Raw genomic sequence first — 26,729 nt, forward strand, 5'->3', positions numbered from 1 at the left:
ATAGTTTGATGTTTTGCATGGGAGGAAAAAGGACAACAGGTGTCACATTTTGACTTAAAGCATTTGAATGAAACTTGTGGTGTTATAGATATTTTCTTGTGGATAAATATAACTGAATTATTAGATAAAAATGAATTTTTTATTGGTTGATTGCTTTAATTAGAAGTACAATAATTTATGTTGTTTCAAATTTGTTTCAAGGCATGAGTACTAGATAACAAAATGGAATAAATACAATTTCATCTTGTTTAGTACTTTTTGCTTCAATGCTAATTTTTCTCTGCTTTGTGATCCTAGCTAGTTTTTCTTGAGTCTGATCTTGTATAATTTGTGGAGTTAGAATTCTAACTTTTGTAATTCATACAAACTTAAGTTGGTTGTTTTGCCATTCGTCAGGGGGTTTTTACTCTCTGAATGTTTATAGCTAATATCTTCCTTCTTCCGTAGTAATTAGAAGACAGCAAGATGGAGGTTTTTTTAAAGGGACTCCTTATCCAAGTTATCCTTTCTTGATGATCCCAGAGCTGGGAAACCCTTACCTTCCTAGTGGAGCCTTGTCTCCAAGTGGTGCTCGAACAGTAAGTACTTTGTTTTGCAATATGTATAATTAATTTTTTCTTCTTCTATGAAGGGGAATTCGAGTTAGATGGAATGGTTTTATATGCCCTTTAGCCCCACTGGAAGGGTGTTGCTTTACATTTGGTATCTGAGTATAATAAGCTGTCAATCTTTTAAAGCTGGAAATGTTAGAAATAGAACCGTTTCAGATAAGGAGTCTGAAATTAGGCAATCTCTTTTACACTTCTCTGCCAGATTTACAACGTAATAATTTATAACACTGAAAATATTTCACCACATTGGATATATTGAAGATAAATGTTTTCATAGGATTTTGTCTCCTTTTGGCCCGCCTATACCCCAGGGTTCAGAACAAAAAGTTGTCCAGATCTACTGAAAATTGTTCAGTAAATTTAAGGTTTATATCATGTTTATTTGCATTTTCAGTGAACTGTTTATTTTGGAAAAGATGCTCCAGGTTTTTCTATAATGCAAAGTGGAATAAAATATATTTAATGAACAAAAATATTCTGAATAGAATTCTGGCTTGGGGGAAAGTCTGTTATGTCCTGGCATCTGCCCTATGGAATACAATCCCTCTAGAGATCAGATTGCTCCTGTCCCTGTTGGCCTTCCATAAGGCTCTGAGGGGAGGCTCTGTGCTTGAGTCTGGGATTCCCAAGAGTGCGGAGGAGCCTGTTTCTTAATTACGTTGAATGTTGGATTGTGGCTTTGCAATTTTTTTTCCCCTGACTGCTATGGGTTTTATATTTTTGTAGATAGTTTTAGTATTGTGAGCAATCCAGAGCCATGCACGTGAGATAGGCCCTCATGTAAATGCACCAAATAAATAATTCTTGTTTTCCTTGGAACCTTAGTTAGAACTATCAGGATTGCAAAAAAAACTAGATATCCATTAGGTAGTGGCACAGAGGATTCTTTACTAGGTTTGGGTAGCTTAGCTCTGAAGTCCTGCCTGCTCAATTTACCCTCAAGGACAGCCTACTGAATACTTTTGCTTATTCACACTGTCCTTTAACATAAGACTTTGGTTGAGTGTATTTGGAGATGTAGTTTCACCTCCTAAATGTTTGCTAGCCTTATAAAACTTGTATACTACTTACAACAAACCTCTGAAATATCTGCAGTATATGAAGTCCAGTCTATTGACTCTGCTGGCTGTGCTTGATGGAACTGTAATATAACGTAATAATACTTGGAAGCCAGGATTGAGAAAGTCTGCTTAAGAGCAGTTTATGGCAAGTGATTGGCTAGGATAGTGATCCTAAATTGTTGATAGCTTGATGAAATTAACAGTCATGCAGAAAAAAATGTATTAGCAGTTACAATTCATGATAGTTGTATTTTATTTCTAGTATCAGAGCCAGCACGTCCTTGACTACTAGCTGCTGGGCCTATACTAGTTAGTTGTAATAATATTTTGCTTACAGGTTTCCAGAAGTATTGTTTTGTATTAGGTATATTGTGAAAGTTGTCCAGCAGAACTTACATAAGACTTTAATGCTTAGTAAATATGTAGATTCCTAAGAATCTGGGAAAGTCTGTCTGGGTAATCGATGTAATCATAATAAATATCAATATAGTATTATCTGACATTTTTATTACCTGGCAATTAATTAAGATGGGAAAGACTGCATTATCATCCTATTTTGGTGGCAATAAGATCAGTAATGATATTAGCATCCCCAAAAATGTTAAATATAAATGTTTATTGATAACCCTTGTTATACATTTTGAAGCATTCCCAGATCATTCTAAGATATTACCCCCCTGATTTACTGATCATTTACTAAGCCATGGCAAATGTGGGAAAACTATAAAAAGACGCCAACTTTGCTGGCTTTAAAGTAAACTACTAGATCTGGGCCATAAAAATGGCTAGATGACTGAAATGTTTTTTTGTTGCCATTTCTTGGTTCAGAGTTTTGTAGCCCTGTGCTAAAGCCAAAGCAAACAAATCCCATTATGACTTAGTGTTACATATGGACACAGTATGTTTACAAGACACTCAAATAACTTGGGGTAGTTACATACATTGTCCTGTCCTACTCTTTTAATCATAGTTTGACTTGCCATGGTCTGGATGTTTTCCTAAGGTCAAGTGTATCCTTCAAAACCTTGATTTTTGTTAAGCATACCAAGGTTTATCCGGACACTATAGGCAAGATAGTGACCTCGAAACTTTCTACCAGGCTCTTTCAAAAGAGCTTCCATGTGTCCTTGGGGACTAATAAACAATATGACTATGCTGTACTTTGCAGGCATTCCTATACCATCCTAATTTTCTCCAGAATTAATGGCTATATTATCATGCAGTTGCTGTTAATAGAGATTTAGATATGTTGACTTTAACTAAGATAAGCTATTATACTACAGTTCTAGTATAAAATATGCTCCTTAAGCACAATAAGTCCTATGTGGAATGGTTAAAAGAACTAGATATGTTTAAGTTGCAAAAATAAAGTTGAGTAGGGACATGATCTCTGTCTTCAAATATCCAGTGGTTGAGACTAGAAGGAATAGGATGAAATTTCAAGGATATAGATATAGATTATACTTTAGGGAAGATTTTTGATGGCAAGAGCTGCTAATCACAGAATGAGCTACCAAATGTGGAGGGGTTTCCCCTTTCCTGGAGATTTTCAAAAAAAGGGCAGTCATTGATCAGGGATGGTACAGTGAATCCCTTGACACTGAAAGTGGTAAAAGAGGAAGTAAAGAAGAAGGTACAGTGAATCCTGAAATGTTCAGAGAATTGGACTTGGTGGCCTTTTACTTACCTTCCAGTCTAGGATTATATGAAGCTGTGCAACATGGGCTTTCCTCTTTCTTTTTAATAGCTGTGGTCATAGAATATAATTCCAGTGCTTCTCAACTTCAGCACATGTTAGTCTTGAGATTGAGAAACACTGTTGTTTTATCTGAGTTAATGCAGCTAACATTGATTTTTAATCAAAATATGAACTCTACTCTTTAAGCAGATTTATAATGTCTGATTAAAACTAGCTTCTAATAAAGCTATAGTAGTGTAGATTTAATCCTATGCCATTAATTTCGCTCAGAATAGAAGGAAAAATTCATGGTGGAAAGGGAAAATACAAATTATATGAGCTTTTAGCCCATCTGAACTGTGGTTAAAGATTTTACATAGGGGTTAAAGTGAACAACTGATAAATTAAAAAAAACATATACTTGGTCTCAATATTTTTAATTTAAAAATGAATATAATATCCAGATGTCTAAGTTGCTGCCTGAAGCACAAGTTTGTTATAGAGAATAGCAGTTTCCTTAGAAGCTTTTAACTGGTAACTAAATTGATTAACAATTTCAAAGAAATTTCCTTTACATAGAAGTTAAAGGTTGTTCAGTTTTTTCCCCTTTAAGTGCATGTAAGAGTTCAGACTTTTTCTTTATATTTGCCTACATTTTGGTTGTATAACATTTCTGAATACCATTTGGTTTATTTGTTTTGATTTACATAAGGAAATGTTAAAAATAGAAAAATAATAGTTTACTGATCTTACAGGTTATAGCATTTTTTGTTAATACAAATGACAAAATAAAGCCAAAGATATCCTCAGTAAACATCTGGAAAATGTAATATTAATAGTTCAAAGAGAAATTAATCATTGTATTTTTGTTTTTCCTTTTTCTTTGGGAGAGAGTAATTGAGAGCACAGTTTAGCAGTGACTTAATGCATCACTCTAAATTTTGACTGGCAAAATAAACACATAAAAGAATTATGACATAGACAGATCCTGCAACCATCTCTTGTTTGTTCTGCTTTTCTCATTTAAGAGGAGACTTAAGCCATTTAAAAGCTGTTAATGGGCTGACATTGTGTGTCCCCACAGACATTTTAAAAAGTGATTAAGCAAATTGACCAAGCGTTAGACAGTAAATTGAATTCTCTAGAGGCCAGCCCCCCCAGTGTTCCAACTCCAATTCCAAATTCTACAGATGCCATAACCCTCAGGAGTTCATTGTGTTTTGTGGCCATTAGGGATTCCCTGCCTGCTTCCTTATCATGTGAATCTATTATTCTCCTTTGAGTTGTCCATGAACATCTTATCAATTTCCTCAGCAAGTATCACCAGTCTTTTGGCTTTACTGCCTTTGGATTAATCCATAAATTTGAAAGATAGATGTAATGGCATAAAGTTTTATTATACTTTCAGAAGAAGTAAACGTGCATTTTCCTTGTGCTATTTAAAGGAAAATACTTTTTCCTCAAATTTAGATTGATGGTGATCCTGGGCCTTTTAGATTTGTAGGACTTCATAGCCCATGCCAGATTACGAATGATAGGAAATGTTTTCTTGGAAAGCCCTAAGTCCCCTACTTGGAAATTTAATTATACACAGACATTTCATAGCAGGTATAATCTTAAAACAAACATTACCTGAGTGTTTGTATAAGAAGATTAACCATATTCTAAAAATTTGCCTAGTTAAATTAAGAACCCTTTTGCTTATGAAAACAATTTAAACTGATTGAACTTTGTAGCGTTAGTGATGAATGGATTCTTGAAGACCATCTGCGGGGTTGTTACAATAAATTGATAGCAGTTGTGCTATTTTTACATGGAGATCATTAGAAGTCATTTTATTCAAATTGTCTTACACCTGGATTATTGTTAATTATGTGGGAGCAGGCTTGTTTTGTCTGAATCTGTCTTTATCATTTCTTTTGATTGAAGATGTCCCTTTTAGAGATAAAATGGATAGCCAGAGCACCACAAGTCCTAATGTGCCACAATGCATATGGACTGTTTTCTAAATTCTTGAATTTGGTGTAAATGCAATATATTATCTAATTGTTCTAAAATTGTGTTCCACAGAATTTCTTGCTGTAGGCTTGGGTGCATAAGAACATTTTCCTTTCTTGTTCTTCTTTAAAAGTGAAATTCCAAGTAATTCTTATAGTGTTTCCTATAATATGGTTTATCATTGTAAATCTTAACTGATAAGGTATTAAGATGAAGATGCACTGTTCCCCCCTGGTTATTAAAAATGATGTAGCCAAAATTGTGCCATGTTACATTGAATCATGCTGGAGTGGGTGAAAATTAATGTTTTTATATTGTAAATGTTTTAAAATCCGTGTAGAGTATGTGTTCGTAAAATGAATGTTTGCTCTTAAAATGTTAAGAATGAATTCAGAGACTTTTTTGTAGGTAAGTGTTTATGACGGATTTTAACTCCAAGCTCCTGAAGTTGAATTTGTGATGCTATAGGATATATATAGCCTGGGTTAGTGTTCATGTTAAACCAGTTGATCATTTTGTTTTTAACTTAACATTGTAAGTCAAACTTTATGATTTAGTGCATAAATGACACAGTCTGTTCCTCAGCTGAAGAATTTGTACTTTCAAAACATTCTAATATTTTAATGAAATTTCTTTTAGGTCCTACCTCCCCTGAAGCAGCAGAAAATAAACTTTATTGAAAGCCACATACATTTCTTACACTGGAAAATGTTCATTCATTTTTATTGCTAGGAAACAAAATATTTCTGGCAGTTTTCTAATACTGAAAATATAGTTACTTCAAAGAATTGAATTGATGGAATCCTCTTGTATTTACAAGAAAACGATGGTGTTCTCAAGAGAATGTGTGGCATGCAAAATAAATTCAGTTGGCAAAATTGTGGTAAGATATTGTTGGAGAAAATCTGCAGTTTTCCAGGTTTCTTTTTCCTTAGGCTGTATTTGTGCTCATCGTTAAACTGTTCAGTTTAGTCTTCAGTGGGGTTTAAATAGCATTGTTGAACAATAACTGCTTTGGTTATGATTTTGCTGCTTCCATAATGCCAGAAGAATGGTTCCTATTCTTTAGGATTTCTCTCTAATCTCAGCATTTTAGAATTGTCACCCCTCTTGTGCTGCAATCTGTTAGTAATTCTGAGTCAGGTAAATTTCACTTTAGGGAACATTCTCCAGTTTTTATACTACACTTCCCCCAACCCACTTCAGTACAATAATTAACATTTAATCTTCTATATAAAAGATCAGTTAATACCAGTGTATATTGCTACTCAAAAGTTACCCTAACCAAGCCACATCAGCCATTTTCCCCCCTTACGATAATTTAACAGTATATATCATATAAAAACAAGTTACATATTTTAAGTTACTTAAGGAGCTGCTATCTTTCTGCTTTGTTTTAATACATTCAGATCTTTTTAGTTAACTTGTGGGAACAATTTTAAAAGGTTAGATAGAAAGCCTGACTGCTTTGTCTCTGGGGACACTTTCCCCCCCCCTCTTGATGAAAAGTCTGTTTCTTATTTAGAGTTATTGTTTTGTTACATTCTTAACCTTGCTGTAACTGCTTCAGGCATGAGATAAACCCCAAGTTCTATGTTGCATGGGGAGAAAAAAACTCCTGAGATGAGTTGCAGCTGCTTTCTCACCTAATAAATGCAGAATGATAGTGCCCAGGCCTTCCTTCCTTCCTTCCTTCCTTCCTTCCTTCCTTCCTTCCTTCCTTCCTTCCTTCCTTCCTTCCTTCCTTCCTTCCTTCCTTCTGGATCTCACTATATGTAGACAACAAGGTAACTTCTATTAATAGAATAACTTAACTTCTATGATATCTATCACTGTCACAGTTCCAATACTTGAAATAAATGCTATAGGTAAACAGGATTGCAGTATTTTATTTTTCCTTCTGTGTTTTGCAGACTATGTGCTTTACTTTCTGCTACTAGAGAGAAAGACGTGATAATCTTTCTGAGATCAAAGATTTTACTAATAGGTAGGGGAGGAGGTAAATAAATAACAGGGAAAAAGAGGCTTGGTCCAAGAGCAGCCACTATGCAAGGAAGCAGAGAATGGGTTATGTTCAGTAGGAAGTTGATAGAATAGCTGGAAGTCAGTGCAATTAAATCATTTGGCACAGTCTTTACCGGAGAGATAATAGAAATGGATGACGGGAAAAGATGTGACCTTAGCAGTATCTGAATGGGAAAAATTGCAGATCTGGGAAGTGAGTGAAGTTCCTAATATTTCTGGCAAAAAGGATAACTTTATGGGATTAAAAGAAGGTAACCTCTGCCCACAGTAATCTAACTAACTGCCCCATTTAAACTTCTATTGCTACAATGCATTGTAAAAGTGTGCATATGTCTACATATACATATATGCATACATACACGCACGCACGCACGCACATTTGTCTTTATGTAAAAGGAGATAATTTACCTCCAGGATTATTGAAAAATGTTACTTGAGCCCAACAACAGGTATTTTTAGTTGCAATTAACAGTCTTTTCATTTGCATGTCCTCTGCTGTTCTATTATCGCCACTGTTATCTTTTGTTCATTATGGTGGAGGGTATTTTTGATTTGGTTGGTTCGGATTTTGATCATTTGATGTTCCTGATAATTGGTTAGTGAACAGAGTCAACTTGATTCATATTCTTTTCATATGTTACACATATTTTTTTTTTATTGTAAAAGGGAATAATGCTGACTTGGTCTTTTTTTTGAATTGCTAATTAGGGATGTACAAATACCTTAAAGAGCTCCCTGCTGTCTTTGCATGTATGTGCATGCACAGCCACTTCCTTTTGTTTTTTTATTTCCCCATCACAAAAGTGGCTGTGCATGCACATTCATGCATAGACAGCTGTGAGCAGCTTCCAAGATGGCCATGTGATCCTAGAAAAAGATGTAACTCTGATAACAGTTGCAGAAGAAGTGTTTCATACATGCTGCAGCATGTTCCAAACCACTTCTTCCAAAGAATTTACATAGTCCTGTTGCTTGTCTTCTAGACAGAGGGGTTGAGCTAGCTGGAGTATCATGGGAATTACAACCCATCAGACTGAAGAACATCAGACCAAGAAAGGTTCATCTATATGAAATCACTGGACGAGAATGGCAGGGAAACATAGCTTACTGTAAACTACTATGCCAGTGAACAATAATTGAATGAAGGGGGATACCTTTAAAATCAGCCTAGATTGTTGAAAAAATAGGAGGCTTACTAGAAAAGTCTGTTTGGATTGGCTTGTGCTCCCCAGTCATTACTTGTGGGACCTACTGGACTCAAGTTTACTTCTGGGGTCCTAAATGATAGCATTCTACTGTTCTTCCATTATACTGGTGATTTCTATATTAGTCTGTTACTTGCATATTCTACATAGGGATGCATTTGAAAACGACTTGGAAACTAGCCAAGACAAAATTAGGGTATCTACTTATTAATATCTATTTTCCTGCTAATTTATCTTTGAGTCATAAATTGTTCTTATTTTTACAGGACCTAATCATTTAATGTCCAACTATATCAGAAAGCCTTTTTATGTGAACCCTTTTCAGTGCTCAGGATGGCTGGTGAAATGTTGCTTCATGAAAACGTAGTCAGACATAGCCTTTTCTATAGCATGTTTGAAACTGGGGATTTTTTTGTGTGTGTGTTGTTGTTTTTGTTTTAGTATATTCCTGCAGTTCCCAAACTTGGGTCTGGGAATTGCAGTGTATTTCAAAGGGTATTGTGGCATCTCAATCTACTAGCTAAAATTAATTCACAGTTTTGGCCTAGGGATTTTACTGCTTTTAACAATAAAACTTTGCAAAAAAGAATTCTACAAATATTTAAAATATATGTGAAAAAGTTCTAGGATTATTTGTCATTATTTTAAATCTGCTCTCGGCAATATTCAAAATCCTTGCATCTTCACTGGCCTATAGGCCTAAGAAATTAGAATTGAATCTGATTTGGGTAGGGAGCAAAATTGCCATCTATTTCTTATTTTTATAAGTGTTGATCTACTATCAAAATGTTTACTTTTGATAAATATGAATTTTCACATTTTTAATAATTATTATGATTGTAACAGTAAATTCTGGAAGAAGTTAATATAGACCACAATTACAGACAGGTACAGTTTTAAGGCAATGGAAGGACTCTTGAATTGATTGTACAGTATTTGTCCAGTAAAAAAACCGATGGGTAATTGAAAGTAGAAGAAAGGCTAGGAAAAATAGCTTACTAATGGACTTTTATTATTTCTGGGAAGGATTTGGAGGGACGTAAGGCACTTTATTGAGACTCAATGAAGAGATAATTTTAGTTGAACAAGTTTTCCTAGTCCTTTCCTAAAAGCAAAAAAAAAAAAACTTTTATCCATCATTTGACAAGGGATCATTTACAAACCTGGCAGATATATGACTTCGTGACTTTTGAAAAGAAATCCAGAAATTCAGTGATATGATCACTGTCAGGTAAAAGTGCCTTTGTTGGCTGAAGAGCTTAACAGAAAAATCCTCCTTTAGGGTCTGTTTCTGAGGGGGGGGGGAACAGCAGTAGTTTCTGATGAAGGGCTAGTATATGGTGTTTAGGAGCCCAGGTGTTTGGCAGTATGGAAATATTGTGTTACTCACACACCTCTAGGTTACATTCTCTCCAAATCCCTTTCCATTGTTTGGGTATTTTCCCTTGTTCTCCCATAACTAAAGCAACTAAAGCCTGCTTATCTTGCAGCAGTAAAGTTAACAGAACAATCTCTCTTTGAGTATGAACATGGCTTTGCCAAGTGATGAATAACATGGGCATCACCTATTATTATCTTAAGTTGGGAACAATATAGATCTGGCTCTTAAGGGAACAGGTTGAAACTAGATTGAGTAGCTGTTAGGGTAACTAATCCACAATATGCATTCCTAGAGGTGCACACCTTTTTCTTCTGGCTGACCTTTTTCACGTTTAATTAAATGCAGCATTGCCAGCCTTCTAGGGAAACTATTGATATTTGAACATTTATTTTGTAGATGTTAAGCTGCATTTGTTGCAGGCAGCTGGAGTAGGCTGAAAATATGATGCAACTCCATCAAGGCGCAGACAGTTTTAAATTTTAGTAGAATGCTTGATGATGGAGCTTAGAAATTCAATAATAATTGAATTTGTGGCATCTTAAAGACTAACACATTTATTATAAAGAAGCTTTCATGGACTGAAGCTTATGCTATAATAAATATGTTAGTATTTAAGGTGCCACAAGACCATGCTGTTTCTGTTGTAACAGACTATAATGTTAGTAAGCCTCTAGGAATTCAGTATTCTACATTAATTACAATTCCATTAATCTAGGCATGTGGTGTAGAGGGTTGGATGCATTAAATCTGCTGTCACTATTGGTTTTTTAAAAAGCAAGTTTCTAAAACTCGTGATTTTAAAAATTGTTATGTTGTAAAAAGTATGTACCATCCAGTGGTGGGTTACAACGAATACGCCCCGGTACAGGTGTACCGGTGCATTCCGGGAGCACCGGGTACGGTTCCACTATGGTGCTCCGGAGGCCCCACCTGCCCACCCACGCTCCTTACCTGTATTTGAGCTCTTCGGCGCTTCCGCACATGTGCATGTCATTAACAATGCCTGGGCGATGCTCCACCAAGCAGCTGGAGCGTTGCGGAGCATCACAGGAGGTAAGGACGCATGCACGCGTGCTGCGCATATTCATGTGGTGGACACTGGGCCCTGTTGCCCCATACTGGTTGTACTGGGATCCGGAACCCACCACTGTTACCATCACAATAATATGGACAAATATCTTGCAATAATTGAATCAAAATGCCATTCTAGAATGCACTAGTTATCAGCTCTGTTAACTACTAATTTAGATTTGCATTTTTAAAGAAAGACTTCTGATAAAATATTGGGCATGAATTTCTAGAGTTTGGTTAGTAGTTTATGTTTCAATATTAGATTATTTCAGTTCGATATCTTGACTGGATATCAAGCCTGGCCAAGCCAGCTTGTTGAAATTCTGCACCATACACCAAATTAATATTTGGAAAAGGTGATGCAAGTAATCCAATAAATTATAACAAAGAGATTGTTAATTTAAAAGGATTCAAAGGAGTATTCAAAATCCACATTTTGTTGCATTATTTACTCAGCGTTATATTTCTTATAAAGACGTACTTGCATAAAGATTTTATTGCATAGTTTCTATTTATTATACATATGTTGAACAATTCTTCCTTCTCTTACGGTTTTTTTTTTTTTTTTTGCAAACAAGGTGAGAATTTCAGGTAATTGTGAGGAATGATGAAGTTTGCAGAAGATTTTAAAAGATGTTTCCTATTATTCAACATCCTGAGTTTTTGTTTGCTGTACCATCATGGTTGTTGGCTAATCATTTACCTTCAGTTTTTGACTAAACAATATTTACAAGATGTTTCTTTCCAGTTCCATTCCAACTCAGAGCAACAATATTGCTCCAGGCTACCCTTCATTGTATTTCATTTTAAGAGGCCTTATTTGAGGGGTGATGCATGCATGCTATTCTCTGCAGCTGGTTTTAGTTATTTCGCTAAACTATTGTTTCCCTCCTGGATTGACTTTGCTAAGCAGTGAAAGAACTGGAACATATAATAGTTCATCCTGGGATTCAGACAGCTCTATTATTATTAGTTTGAAATATTTTGAAGCAAGCATATATGAAAATTAATCATTTCAGAGGAGTGGAATACAGTATGCCAGTCTTCTCTTCCACAGAGATAAATGTAAGATCTGTAAAAGACAAATCATTGACTGTGCTGCTCAACAATATTCTGATCACAAGGAAAGGAATGAATATGCAACAGTTCCTGTGCCTTTCAGATCAGTTAATGTAAAGATGGGAGGGGGGGGACTTCTGTTGTGAGACCCTGATAGTTTGGGAAGCATTAAGTCAGTCAATCCTCTTATAAGATAGGATTGTTTAGCAAGAGCTTTACTTGAAAGAAACAACTGTTGATAGCTTTCTCAGGAACTGCTTTAATTTTGCATCATTATGTAGTTAATATTTGTCTTCTTGCATAGTTGTCTTCCTTCCACTAATGGTAGCCTGGTTATGGTTAATGATGTTTTATTGGGCTACTTTATAACAGGATCCAAAATTCATGATTCTCAAGTCACTGTCTGGTCTAAAATCATACTTCATAGCTGTTGAGGAAGCTGCACAGGGAGGCCATGGTACTGAGTGCGACATAGAAAAGCAAGCTGGACCCCAGAAAAACTCCAGAAAGACAAAACAGCCTGTCTCAGATGCACAGTTGATTCCTGTGGCCTCTTGTGCCAGTCAGCGGTGCTCTTGAGAATCCCCCCCACCCAACAATGTCTTTAGTGTGGAGGAAACTCCTTCTGAGACTGGGCAAAACTGCTGTGCAGAAGTAGTAGAGAATTAGGACTTGGTCAGAAAAGATGGCCAGGAAGAGAAGGAAGAAGTGCTGCTGCAGCAAAGGTACTTCTGCAGCCAAAAAGAGAGGAAAGAAAGTAGAAAAATCTGCTCAGCAAGAAAAAAGGAGAAAAAGCAAGGATTTAGGCAGCTCACTCATTAATAAGATGACTTTCCCAGTTTACATGGTCCTAGTTACGTTCTTGGAAAAAGTTACAGTTATCAAATTTTGGTGTTTGGAGTAATGAAAAATGCATCGTTAAATGACCATAGTGGAATAATTCTTGTTTCTCAGGTAGTTCTGACTCACAGGTTTTTATTTAATAAAGTTATGTTTAATAGCATACCACAAGTTTATTCTCCATTTGTGACTTTACCATATTTTTCGGACTATAAGACGCATTGGAGTATAAGATGCACCAAGATTTTGAAGAGGTGAATTTTTAAAAAAAGTTTTTGCCCTCCCCAGGAGCACTCTGCAGGCCTCCCAAACCCTCTGCACACCCCATTTTTTGTGAAAAAGGGGCATGCGGAGAGTTTGAGAGGCCTGTAGAGTGCTCCTGGGGGCTGGGGAGGGCAAAAACGAGCAAAAAATGGGGCGTGCAGAGAGTTTGGAAGGCCTGCAGAGTGCTCCTGGGGGCTTGGGAGGGCAAAAACAGGCCTGTTGTTCCCTTGATTTTGCCCTCCCCAGCCCCCAGGAGCACTTTGCACGCCTCCCAAACCCTCTGTGCGTCCATTTTTGTGAAAAATGGGATGCGCAGGTGGGGTTTCAGGAGACCAAAAATGCTGTATTCAGTGTATAAGACACACACAGATTTTCACCCTCTTTTTTTGGGGGGGGAGTCTTATACTCTGAAAAATACAGTACTAGAAATTTTCATACAATTTCAAAACATGGATAAAAAGGAAGAGGAATAAAGTTGTTATTTAAGATCTCCCAATGAATCCTTCGCTTAAACACAAAAGGTATTCCTTTTTCAGGTTCTGCTTCCAAAACTATCCCATAGACTATATTGACATGACTGTTGCTCCAATGAGTAGAATTGGAAAAGGAAATCACATTGAGCATAACTCTGCTATCTTAAAGCCTGTGGAATGCCCATGGACTGGTTTGAGAGAATTATTGATCTAGGATATTTTGTCTTTACGTTGATTTTACCATTTTGTGTTAAAAAAGACTTTTAGAAGCCAAGTTTCATTTTTATGATTTACATTCAATTTTACCTAAGAATTTTGGTATGTAAGTAATTATGTAGCAGCCCAGGAAAATGAGAATATTTAACCACAGTTTGTTATTTCATTGTAATGGAAAAATAGTTGCAGCCCTCAGAAACAGTCTCATAGGTGGCTGACTGAATTGCTAGGTGAGAATTTTTAAAGTTCCAAGAACAACTTCTTATACTTCCACATGTTCTTTCCTTGTCATTTCCTTTTGGATTTTCTTAACAGAGATGGAGGAATAGGCAAAGATTTTTGAAGAAAATCTCAGCAGTGGGATTTCTGCTCCCTGGGCAAATGCTTTTCCAACCGATTGTCATTACCCAAGCCAACTAGATACAGTGTCTGAATAGGAATGAATAGAGCCATTCAGATTGATGGACAAGAGCTGAAAGTTGTTCACAAAAACCACTGGGCAGTCAGTAGAGCTACAGACTTCAGCATTTGCTCTTAAGGCTGATAAACAACAAAGAACAGTTGACAAATTTACTGGAGCTTTGAGTTGGTACAGTTTTTCCACCACCTGGAAAAGGCACTGGACAAAGCAGGTAGTTCTCTATAGAGTTAAATGCTGAAATGGGTTGTGTGTAATATGCAGACTGGGGCTGGGGGTGGAATAGGAAACTTTGTCATCCATGAAATGGCTATTGATGCATGAAAAAACAACCAGTAGCATTTAGTGCGAATGTGGATCAATATTTTGCTAGATCTATTATGAAAAATGGGATTTGTCTTGTTTTCATAAATCTTAACATATAAGATGCAAACGTGTCAGAATGTACAAGTAATTATCTTGTACAATCTATTAAGAACTCACAGTTTAATTATGAAGAGATCATTGAAGCTCATTTTTATACCATTGTTATCTATTTCAGTCTTAAATCTGGTACCATTCAGATGTATTGAATTATATTCCACATTATTCTCAGCTGTAGTTTGTAAAAATGGATCTGTTTCATAATCTCCCTGTAGAATTATGTTTTTTTTCCTAATGAAAGCTTTCACTGAGGTTTTAGAATATATTTATTGCTATACTGTTATTTATTATTTATTATCTTCATTTGTGCCTGGGAAGGCTGTTGGTGATAATTATGAATTATTGAATTTTTAGATTTTTTTATGCCATGTTGGTGGAAATAATTAAAAGGAATTGTTATTCTAAATGGTGGTATTAGGTTAATATTCTTTGCCTCCAAAAGTTTGCCTCTAGTTTAAAAATAACTTTGTACAGCAAAGTTGACTATAAACTGCATGTTTCAAATCCAGTATGTATGATCACATTATGACATGGGAAGTTATTAATTTAGTCTTTCTTTTCTCCAATTTTAATCTACAAGATTGTTGATGTGGTGGAAGAATCTGTTTTGCTAAAGTAATGTATAATTGTCAAGGAAGCATTTGCTTTAATTTGCTCTATTAATTTACTTTTCTAAAGTAACTATTTGGATTCTAGACATAGACCATAAGGGTATGGGCAGCTGAGATGTCATATTTTATGACATATTACTAGGGGAAGAATTTATTGGTAGATGGTAACTGTTGAGGGGTTGCTAAACCGGAGCAAGAAAACCTGTTTTACTGCTCAACTTAATGCAATAATGAAAGAAACGTGAAATGGAAGGCGAGACTACATGCTTTGGAAAATGTAGGGTTTTTGTATATGGAGAGATTATTTTTTTGTATACTGCATATGTTAAGATGTGTTTAAATGGTGATCTTGGGTTTCTCTTAAAGAAAAAAAAATAACTCTGTTTCTCATCATTTCTTAATTGCCATGACCCTATTTATACAAAGAAAACATAGTCATTCACAATTTTCTCCACCTCTCATTCTTTGTTAGAAGAGCCTCCCACTAAACTGAGGAATATATTGTCTCTTGGCTATTCTCTTTTAATTAGGCTGGGCAAAGTTTTTCTGTAATAAGTGATATATCCCTTTTTTTCTTCTATCTTCCACTATTCTTTCTAACAGACACTTTCTGCATTTGAATCTATTCCTGTTTGCTTGAAAAACTATTGATGTTTTTCCTTAAACTAAATTTCCTATTGTCTGTGGATATTCTCAGTCATCCAGACCATGGTTGTCTCAAAGGTGCTTTTACAAAAAGCAGCTGGATTTTCTTTGTTTTTCCTTGGACATTTTGCTTCTCCATCCAAGTTGCCTATTGAAACAGCACCTTTGAGATACATTTCCTATTGATCCCTTTCCATGTTATGTTGTTCCTCTACTTCTCTTTCTATCTTTTAACCACTGGTAGTTTTAATATACTCCTATGCTATTCTTTTAATACACTCTTCATCATCTTTTATTAAAGAAATACACCGGCCTAAGCCACTTCATTCAGTTGATCCTGCCTGAATAATATGTAGACTGAATGTGGTCCACCAAGCAGCCTTCAATGATCTACCAGTGTTTCTTCAAAAAATAGTACAGGTAGTCCTCAACTTGCAACAGTTCACTTAGTGACTGTTCAAAGTTACAGTGGCACTGAAAAAATATGACTTATGACTGTTTTTCACATTTACGAACTTTGCAGCATCCCCATGATCATGTGATGAAAATTTAGATACTTGGAACTGGCTCATATTTATGATCATTGCTGTGTCCCAAAGTTATGTGATCCCCTTTTGTGACCTTCCGTCAAGTGAAGTCAATGGGGAAACCAGATTCACTTAACAACTGGGTTACTAACTTAATCAGCTGCAATGATTCTCTTAACAACTGTGGAAAGAAAGGTTGTAAAATGGGGCAAAACCCGCTTAATAAATGTCTCATTTAACAGAAATTTTGGGCTCAATTGTGGTCATAAGTCGAGGACTACTTGTAATTTTACTTCCACTGTTCTGCTTGTTACAGAACAGCTGATCGGTGCAACAGCTATTCCTTTGCATCCTATGAGAATTTTTAATTCATTCATAGAATCTGCAGTTGAGTGTTTATATCAAGATTTGGAAAGCTCCCTTAACTGAGGTGACATGCTCCTAATTCTGAACAGCCTTTTGACGGCCAAGCCCCAATACTTTTCACTTGCCTACATACTTGCTTTGTTTTGTGAGCTATTTAAATTCCAGTGGGTGTTCAGCAGGTCTGAAAGAAAAGTTTTAAATAATGTGTAGATGTAAGAGCTGATGTTGAATGGTGCCACATTTCTCATACCCGATCTCTCTTTGGTATGTTGTAGGCTTTCTATATATAGAAGAGGATTTTTGCTTGATGGAAGTCATACAATACATTTAATCTCTTCACCTTAAACGTTCTTACTCTTTTTGTTACCTGTGCTTGGTATATGCTCAGTCTAAGCTGCACATCCATACATTTCCCATTCTTTTCCTATAGATACATTTGCTGAGCACAATTAACCTTGGGGATATTCCAGTTTTGAATTCCAGGATTTGAGGCAGCAAAACTGTGGATCTGAACCTGGAAATCCTTGCTTCGGCAAAAGTAGATTTGAATTCAAACCCTATTACTTGTCTTATACTGTCTATGTTCAGTAAAAACAGAAGCTACCATGTCACATGCTAGAATAAGCAGCATAATCAGTAAATAGGAATAAATAGCATAAAATATGTAATGGGTCAGTTCTAGAAATATATATCAATATTTTACCATCACCATTGAAGTTTTGTACTCTTAGAGTGTATCACATTTTCTTTTATTTAAGCAACAGATTTTACTATTTAGAATTTTTAGTTATGTTCTATAGTGAAAGGGGGCACGCAGAGCCATACTTGCTGGCATGCCAGCCTTCAGCTCCAGTGGACATCATTTTTCATCCCTGCCTCAAAAAGGCAAACAAATAGGGGATAGAAAAGCTACTGTGTTTCCCTGAAAATAAGACCCAACCAGAAAATAAGCACTAGCATGATTTTTAGGGTGCTCCTAATATAAGCCCTACAGGGCTGCGGTGGCTAAGGCGCTGAGCTTCAGTGATTCGAATCCCTAGCGCCGCATAACGGAGTAAGCTCCCGTTACTTATCCCAGCTTCTGCCAACCTAGCAGTTCAAAAGCACATATAAAATGCAAGTAGAAAAACAGGGACCACCTTTGGTGGGAAAGTAACAGCGTTCCGTGTGCCTTTTGCGTTTAGTCATGCCGGCCACATGACCATGGAGATGTCTTCAGCGGCTTTGAAATGGAGATGAGCACTGCCCCTTAGAGTCAGGAATGACTAGCTCATATGTGCAAGGGGAACATTTACCTTAATATACGTATCTCCAAAATAAGCCCCAGTTAAGATTGTCAACCTGGAGGGCAAGGTGGGCATGGCCAGCACAAAACGCGGAGAGCATGGTGCGGCCCAGATGCACTGCACAGCCGCCTGCCCTGTCACGGCTGTGGGCAAGCAAAGATGGAGTGCGTGTGTGCCTTCTGCTTGAAGGGCCAGCAGTCGCAGTGCTCGGACTCGCTTGCGCTTCCCCAAACCCAGAAAGCGCAGAGCATCCTCTCGGCCAAGGAAGCATCACTCCTGGTGCCCTGAAGGATGTGGCACAGCTCACTGGACTTTGGCCCGCGGTTTGCATGATGGCGAAGGGGCTCGGAGGCAAGTGGGTGTGCCAGGATAGAGGGGGCTTCACAAGGAGGGCTCTGTGCACCGGAAGGGAGCTTCAAATTTAAATGTTCGAATCCAAAAAAGAACTGGAAGGGACCTTGGACGTCTTCTAAACCACCACTACCTCGCTCAAATGTTTTCTTGAAAACCTCCAGCAATGGTGCACCCACAACTCCGGGAAGCAAGTTGATCAGGGCAGTTTCTTTGTAGGCTTCTATGCAGACCCTGTGGAGCGCCTGGAGGCTACTGGGTGTCGCTGCAGATTTCAAAGCAATACCACTCTGGAGAAGGTAGGAGCTATGCCACTCCATGGGCTGGCTGGATGTTCCGGAGAAGGCTACCCCTGTGGCAGGGGTAGGGTGGGGTGCGCACCCATGGAAAGCTGCCTTGCCCACATGCTACGCCTGCAGTGCCACGGCCTGCGTCCACCCTCAAAAGGGGAACCTGCTGGTGACGTACAAAGAGGCCCACCTACCTCACTACATCACCCACTGTAAGGGGTGCCTCCCTGACCCCGGTGGCCAGATATGGGCCCAGCACAGACCGGATTGCATGCCCCTCCTGTTCCTCTGCCTGCTGTTTGGAGGACCAGCCCCGTGGTCACAGCGCTTGGACTATGCTTTGCAGGCTGCGCAGCCCCAGAGTGATCCGGTCACTCTGGGCGGGTTGGCTGGTGGGTTGCGCCTGCTGCCGGACATTGTCGGCTCCCGGATCCTTGCCACCTCTTGTGTCTGCACCAGGAGGTGGGGCGCCTGGCCCGGCTGATCTCTCTGATACCACGTTTTTCCCAAAATAAGGGCCAATGTGCCTTTGGACCCCAAAAAACACCAGAACGGGTCTTATTTTCAGGAAAACAGGGTAATATAGAAGACATGAAAGTTACATGCTAAAAATGTGGGAAGATAAGCAAACATTTGCATGCTTTGTACCCACTGAATTGTGCCTGATTTTACAAGTTGTATTTTTTTTTACTGTGGTTATGTGAATCAAGCAGTTATTAAATAAATCTGGCATCAGCCACTAACTTTGCTTGTCAAGTGCCCAAATTTTCATCACATGATCCATGGGGGATACCACATCAGTCATATGGGTGAGGACCACTTTTTTCAATGTCCTTGTAAATTTAAACAGTCACTAAAGGAATGTCAGTAAGTCAAGGTCTTATATGTAGGGTAAGTGGCAATAATGGTGACATGGAGAAGGAATGCAGACCTTCCCCCTCCCCTCTCCCCCCTCCCCCCAATGCTAAAGGAAATCCCTAAACTTGCTTAGCCAAGAAATTCCCATGGTATTGATAGGGGATTTCTCTGAAATTAGTGCATTAGTGTATATGTTCCTGTGCATCTTACAATTGCAGCAGGAAAGAATTACATTACATCTTGGTGCCTATATTATCCCTGTCAATTTGCATTTTGAGAAAGCTTCCTGCAGGTCAAACTAAAAATGCATTTAAAGTTACAATTTGCTTGATTTTTGTGGCTACAAAAAGATAGCATACAGTAATTGTCAGTATCAATGATTGCTCGAGAGTTAACTTTTGCTTTTACATATGCATTAAATACCATTTTTTAAACCTAAGTATACAGTATAATGGAATATATTTCTAGGCATTGTTTGGTGTGATTTATTTTTAATTATACCTTTGGGGTTGATGCCTTGCCATATATAGTGCTTCAGCAGGTGGCAGCACCTGGCTGATTTTGGCTGATGCAAATACTACAGTGTTGGGCCAGATTATTTCAAAGGGGGAGGGGGACCTGAGAATTTCATGTCTCTAAGCTAAATAGCAATGCCAAAAAACTTCTCAAAAATCATTGGCAAACTGCTTCCACATAGACTCCAGGAAATGTATAGCCCAGGGCCTCTTTTCCTTTTTTAAAGTGGTCAAGGGAAAGGCATTTATATTTTAGGATTGTGTCTATGTCCTATTAATATGACAGAATAACTAATTTGGCTGTTCATTGTTACCTTGTTAATTGGCATCATGTTTCTCAAGTTTTGGTTACATTTTGAAAACTTAAGTTTGTAAAACTTGTTTTACATTTTTATAGTGTTTTTATTTACACTATCTCCAAGGAAGAAGAACAGAATTGTACTGGTACACTTGGATCCCCCCCCCCTCCTTTTCACTCTTGATTTTGGCTCTTCACTCAGGTGTAGAAGTCCCTCATACAGTTTTGTCAAAAGACATTGGAAAAAAGGCTTGGCCTAGGTTCTTAAAGGAATTCATTGTTTGCTGTGGATTGTGGGGAAGGAAGATTCTAGTGGCTAAAGAAATAGTTTTGAGTTCAGGTTCAGATTATGCCTGTTTTTAAAGTAGGCAACATTTACAGCCAAGAGCAATCATTCTCATTTGGTATTTTTTTCTTTTTCTTATGTAGACTTGTTCATTTTCTAAACCCATTTCCTGTTCCATCTTCATTGGAAAATGGTTGTTCTGACCATCATTATCATCTTTTAGATTCTATTTATAAATACTGTACATGGAGGACGGAGGTATCTGAATGAGCCAAAAAATGAAGGTAATCTACAGCTGGTTACTCTTGGCTCTCTCTAACAGGAAAAAACTGAATTAATCCTTCCTGTGATTTCTACTGCTTGTAAGATTGGTTATGTATCAATAGGATGCCATGATCTCCTTGTCTCTATTCCCTGTTCATCCCATAATCTTCAATTACTCAGCATTTTGTGTCACATTAAGCCTTAGTTTAGTGGTGGCTTGATGAGTAAGCCATAATTGTAGTGTTTCCATAACAGCATTTTATAGAGCCATCAGAACCCCCTGTTTCTCTGCCTGCCTTGGGAGTAGGTAAGGAATGTTTATTGAGTCTTCCGTTTTATACTGATACTGCTTAATGTCTGAAGATTGGGGCAGGTCACAGAAACTGAAATAAGTGATAGCAGTGTGACTTCCTGTGAAGGCTAATACTGGCATTTTAGCTGCCTTTTTGTGCAGCTGGCTGGCCACTGTAAAAACAGACTGCTAAGACTAGATGGGTTTGATAGAGGCAACTGCTTATTTTTTTACAAATAAAACTCAAAGTCTGGTTTTATGCATAAAGGCAAATCCTAATGGATTATAATATGAATTAGTACAGGTAGTCCTTGACTTACAACCACAATTGAGCCAGAAATTTCCATTGCTAAGCAAGGCAAGTATTAAGTGAATTTCCCCCCATTTTGCAACCATTTTCGTCATAGTTGTTAAGCGAATCACTGCAGTTAAGTGAATCATTAAGCAATTAATGGGAGAAGCCATTAATCTGTATAACACCAATAACTATGAGAAGCTTCCAAATCCGTTCCCTGTGTGTGAGTTCTATTACACCTTAAGCTCAGGGTGGTGGTAGCCATGGAGCCCCCTCCCTTTTCTTTTACCACCCAGTAACATGGTTCAGTAGAGACAGTGACTGGTCCAGAGTCATGTGTGTGAGAATGGACTATATACTGTCCAATCCCAAGATTCTAGGTAGGCTACAATAATAAAGATGCAGCAAAACCATAAAAACGTCAATCATCCATAAAAATTTGAATATATAAAAACAGTTCCCTCTCAAAACCCACCCATCAAAACAATCTCCAAAAACACAGCCCAAAACCATAATTCGTATACAGAAGTCAGACGAGATAAGATTGTTTGAACGGCTTTGCAGAGGCAGTAACATTTCAAATGTGGGGCAGGATGTTCATGGTCCTCCAAAGGACTTGGAGACCTGACCATATGAATTCCTAACATAAATGATTTAAGATAAGGAGTTGGAAGAAGGAATGGCTTTTGAAGAGACTGCATCTGCTACTTGAAAACAGGAAACACAACCAAGTTCCTTTTCTGTCCTTGATAAGGATTCAATCACCACCACATGTTGTAGTTGATGACTTCAGGTTTAGAAAGTCTTGTCTCAGTATATGAAGCTCCAGCACTTTAGTCCTTGACATTTTACAGAGAAAATCAGTCTTGCTGATTAACAATATACCACACATTTAGACAGCTGTAACTAAACATCTGGATGAGATTATTTGGTTTGAGAAGGAATAGGGGGTTGGGGCAATGATTTATAGAATGTTTCTTTGGCTGTAAATCCCAGTTGTAATTGGGACTTTTCGGTCCTTAATTGTTTGCAGCAAGGAGTGGAACTCAGTGGTTCCCAATTCATGGCAGGGTCCAGAAACCCAGTTGGTGGGGAGCAGGCTGAGGCTTGTTGCTAGGATACTGTTGCCTTTGTTTTGGTCCCAGCTCAATCCTGTATTTAAGACAGTGTATACATTTCTCTGCATTGTTAATGTAATTTGTTCAGGCAGTAAACCACCAAGTGCAATTGAAGGAATCTGATATTCAGAAACACCAGAGGCCAACCTTTTGTGGGCAGGTTATGGTTTGAGGCCTAAAAAGGGATGAAAGATTTGATGTGAGTGACTAATTATATGCTGTACATGCAAGCCATTGGGCCCTCCATATTGTTGTGATGGGCTCTTGTTAATTGGCAAAAAAAAAGCAATGGCCTGCTTTAGAATCGGTGGGTCAAGTTTTTTTTTAATACTGTAGATGATTAATTCTTTCCATGTAAACATAGGTGCAATATCTGAGAAAGTACTGTTGTGCAGTACTTGAACATTCTGTTCTGCAATAGCTGCTTGTCCTAATATTTTTTTAAAAAAATGCATCATTCAGGCTCAGTCTGTTTCAAAGATTTTAAAAATAGGTAGCTTATGACAAGTTGACTTCTTTCAGACTGTTTAGAATGTATAGTGTTTAACAATAAAAATGAAAATAGATGCCCTTTGGTAAAATGATAAACGTGTACCAGCTTGGAATAGAAATTTTTTTCATATGCTGTTTTTGCTTCTTAAGAGAAAGATAGGCTCATGAGAGTAAAATAAAAACTATCCCTCTTCTTCTCAACCCATTAGCCAGATTGAAGTACTACCCTTTGGCACTAAATACAAGTTGTAAAGAGTTTGGACAAGTTACCTTTTCATCCCACCATCTAGTTAATGTTTTAAATCTGTTTACTTCCATCTTGTATGGTTTTTTTTGTTTCCAATGTGTATGCATGAAATCCTCCAATGTTATTATTAGAAGTATTTCTATTGTATATCTGTTTTAGATGTCATCTTCAAACATCTTTCTCTGTTACTCCCTGTATTGGTTCCTATTGACCTTTATAGCAAACATGGGCAATTTTCTGGTTGGATATTATAAAAAGGGTGGCATTTGAAACTGTAGGGTCCCGTTCACTTTTTTCTTGCTATTTTTATACTGTCTTCCTCTCCACCTTTCTGCTCTATAGTGGTGTCCCTACTGCAGATCACTTGTTTCTGGCTCAGTGAAAAAGCCAATATTCTTGAACATAAAGCTGGGAGTTGGATTTTGGGGAGTGGGAGAATTCTATTTCCCTCCCAGAAAACCTGCCTGTTTCCCCTAGCAAGAAATTAATAAGCAACAAACTATTTCAGCGGACTTGATCTGGGTAGTAAGTGAAAGTGGTCTGTCTGTATGAGAGTATACATATATATTTTATTGTAGTGTATAAAATGTAGGTATGTGCACTTCTCTGGGTTTCTCAGGCAGTTTGTACAATCATCGGAGTGAAAAGGCTTGCCAACCCACGATTTAAAAGCTTTGTCAGTTATTACTGAGTACAGGGAGTTTCTTGGCCAAACCATCATACAGGATGCCAAATTAAAAGATTATTGAAAGACTGTTAAATGTTCATTACTGAAAGAATGAAATGAAGACAGTAACTATATACTTTATGCATATATTGGATGTCTCATCTTTTGATAAAAAATAACTTAAGGGCATTTACTATAGTCTGTAAGAATATCTGCTCTCAGAATTAATACATGCACACTTAATGAAGTCTGCATTCCCAGAGTGACTCATATTTCTGATGGGGGAAATATCAACAAAAATTCAAATGGGAGAAATAAATTTCCCACAGCAGTTCCTTCAAAGTCCATTCATCTTCCTATTCTATCTTCCTCTTCCTAGGATACTTTTGGCAATTAGTAGCTGTAACTTGTAATGGCCAATAGCAGAAACCAAGCTATGTTTCCTCTCAGTTGTGCAGTCCCAAGGCAGTAAATAAGAATGTGGAATTTAGGTTACCAGGTCAGACAACCAGTGGGACTGATAGTGTGGGAGTATTCTGACAACCTCTTGACTGATGCTTGTGTTGTAAGACAGTGGGATACTATTGACTATGTTAATTAGTTGACTTCATTGGCTCTGCTGTGTGAAGGTGATCTACGGCAGTTGTTCCTTATGTAAAGCATTATTGCTGAGATTTTGTAATTTTGGAAATATAGAGGGTGGTGGGAGTTTATTCAGTCTTTTGGATTGTTGTTTATTTTCAAGCTGTGTAATAATTTTATCTTAGCACATCTTGGATGTTTCATTTATTTTTTAAAAAAAACTACACCAATTCCAGTAAATGATACATAATCATTACAAATCACTCTGTATATTGCTTACAAGGCCTCCTGCCACTCTATAGGGTCAGTGGTGTGACCTGGCTCCAAAAATACTTACTGTAACAGAATGTTGTATGTATGAGAAAGAACATTGTTGACATTAGACACTATTTTTTTTGTTTTTTTAGTGCAGGACAGTTTTTTAAAGCAACAATCAAGATAATAGGTCCAGGTGATACAGTGGCTGCAATATAAATAGTATGTTAGGAACATGATGTCAGGAGCTTTCAATTCAGGAAACTGCTATACCAAATATATATATAATGAGTAAATTCCTCAATGGATTAAGGAGCCGTGTGGGTTTTGCTTATTTGCCTAATGTTGTCCCCAAATGTTGACCATCTTTCCCATGAATGAAGCAAGGTCCCCTTCTTGTAGCTGTGAAATTGCATAACTATGTTAACTTGAGAGAGAACTTCTTTAAACATCCCTCAAAAACAGATACACATGAATGCAGAGAGGGAGAAATATTTAATTGCTTCAATTTATAGAATTCATACAGTCAAGTTTTACCCAAAAGTAATTGGTCCATTTGAAAAACTAGATGTTTTGAAGAGCCGGAGTTATTCCTGGTTCTGTTTTTTCTTGTTGTGTGTGGGACTATTAGAAGCTGTTAGCATTCCAGTTCAACTTATCAGAGAGTGTAAATTTCACTCTCTTCCTTACACGCTCAATAAAAAGCAGAGCTCAAGGTTAGAGGGAACAGAATGCTGCTTCCACCATGCCCAGAAAAAAACTTGTTATTAATTCCTGAGCTAATTCTTTGTTTTCTTTATATTTTATTATTTCCTTAGTCATCTTCAGTAGACATAATTTATCATTGATTTCACCAAAACTAGGTGCATTTTTAAAATTCTTCATTCCTAGTGCCTACAAATTATAATTTACTCTTGGCAATCCACACAGTTCTCTTGACAAGACCTTCAGAAGTTTCTGGACATTGCCTCTTTCTTAGGGTCAAAAGAAAGTTGTTGACCCAACGTCACCCTGAATGCCCATGGCAGAATTAGCTTCCCGGTTTCTAGCCTGATGCTATAACCGCTATACCTTCTCAGAATATTTCTAGATTTCATCATATTAGCTAAGTTTAAAATAACATTGTGTCTAGCTTTGAATCTGTTTCAATTTGACTTCTTGCTCTGGCTTGAAAGAGAGACTTGCCCGGTTCTGGTGCTGGCAGTTTGATTGCCAATGAGTATCACCAAGCCCCCTGATAACTCCCTTGTTATCAGCTAAAATTCATGGTCCCCACTAATCAGGGTCATTTATGTCCAGCAGATTTCTCAAGGAGAGAGGACTATGCTGCTTGCCAGCCAATCAAAAATTGGAAAGTGGACTGGAGGAATAATATTGGTTAGATTTGAAAGATTAAGGAGATTACTGGAGAGCAGAAAGGGGCAATTGAAAGGATGGGAGAACCTCTGTTATTCTGGCATTACAACTTGATGCTGTGATTAGGCAGTTTTGACAATATCTGTAAAGTTCTCCAGGACCTGTTCTGCTGCTTGTCGGTTTTAAATGACTCCATTAAACTTTTCCCATCTAATGTGTCTCTCCTTCCAAGGTCGGCCCTGCAGAGGTTTGAGTAGTCATTCAGTTGTGTGTAAAGTGGCTGTGAAGAGCCCTCTGTGCACTGTATGAATAGGCTACATATCCATGGAAACCAGATCAGGCTGGCTGGGTGATCTTTGACCCACTTGTTGCCACCATGCTGTTCAACCTCATATGCCAGGATTT

At 37.5% G+C, this 26,729-nt stretch overlaps 1 protein-coding gene across 2 annotated transcripts in view; it reads left to right on the forward strand.

Annotated features, from left to right (window-relative positions):
- The window catches only part of TCF7L1 (transcription factor 7 like 1), a 53,099-nt gene that overhangs the window by 2,928 nt on the left and 23,442 nt on the right, over window positions 1–26,729 (forward strand). For both annotated transcript variants that reach the window (XM_087706290.1, XM_087706289.1), the window contains exon 3: window positions 448–578. In XM_087706290.1, the coding sequence (XP_087562416.1) occupies window positions 448–578 (131 nt within the window). The remainder of the gene's footprint in view (window positions 1–447; window positions 579–26,729) is intronic.

This window comes from Thamnophis sirtalis, unplaced genomic scaffold (assembly GCF_051295495.1).
Source record: "Thamnophis sirtalis isolate CommonGarterSnake01/CBP01778 unplaced genomic scaffold, rThaSir2_p1.2 scaffold_2, whole genome shotgun sequence".
Lineage (NCBI taxonomy): Eukaryota > Metazoa > Chordata > Lepidosauria > Squamata > Natricidae > Thamnophis > Thamnophis sirtalis.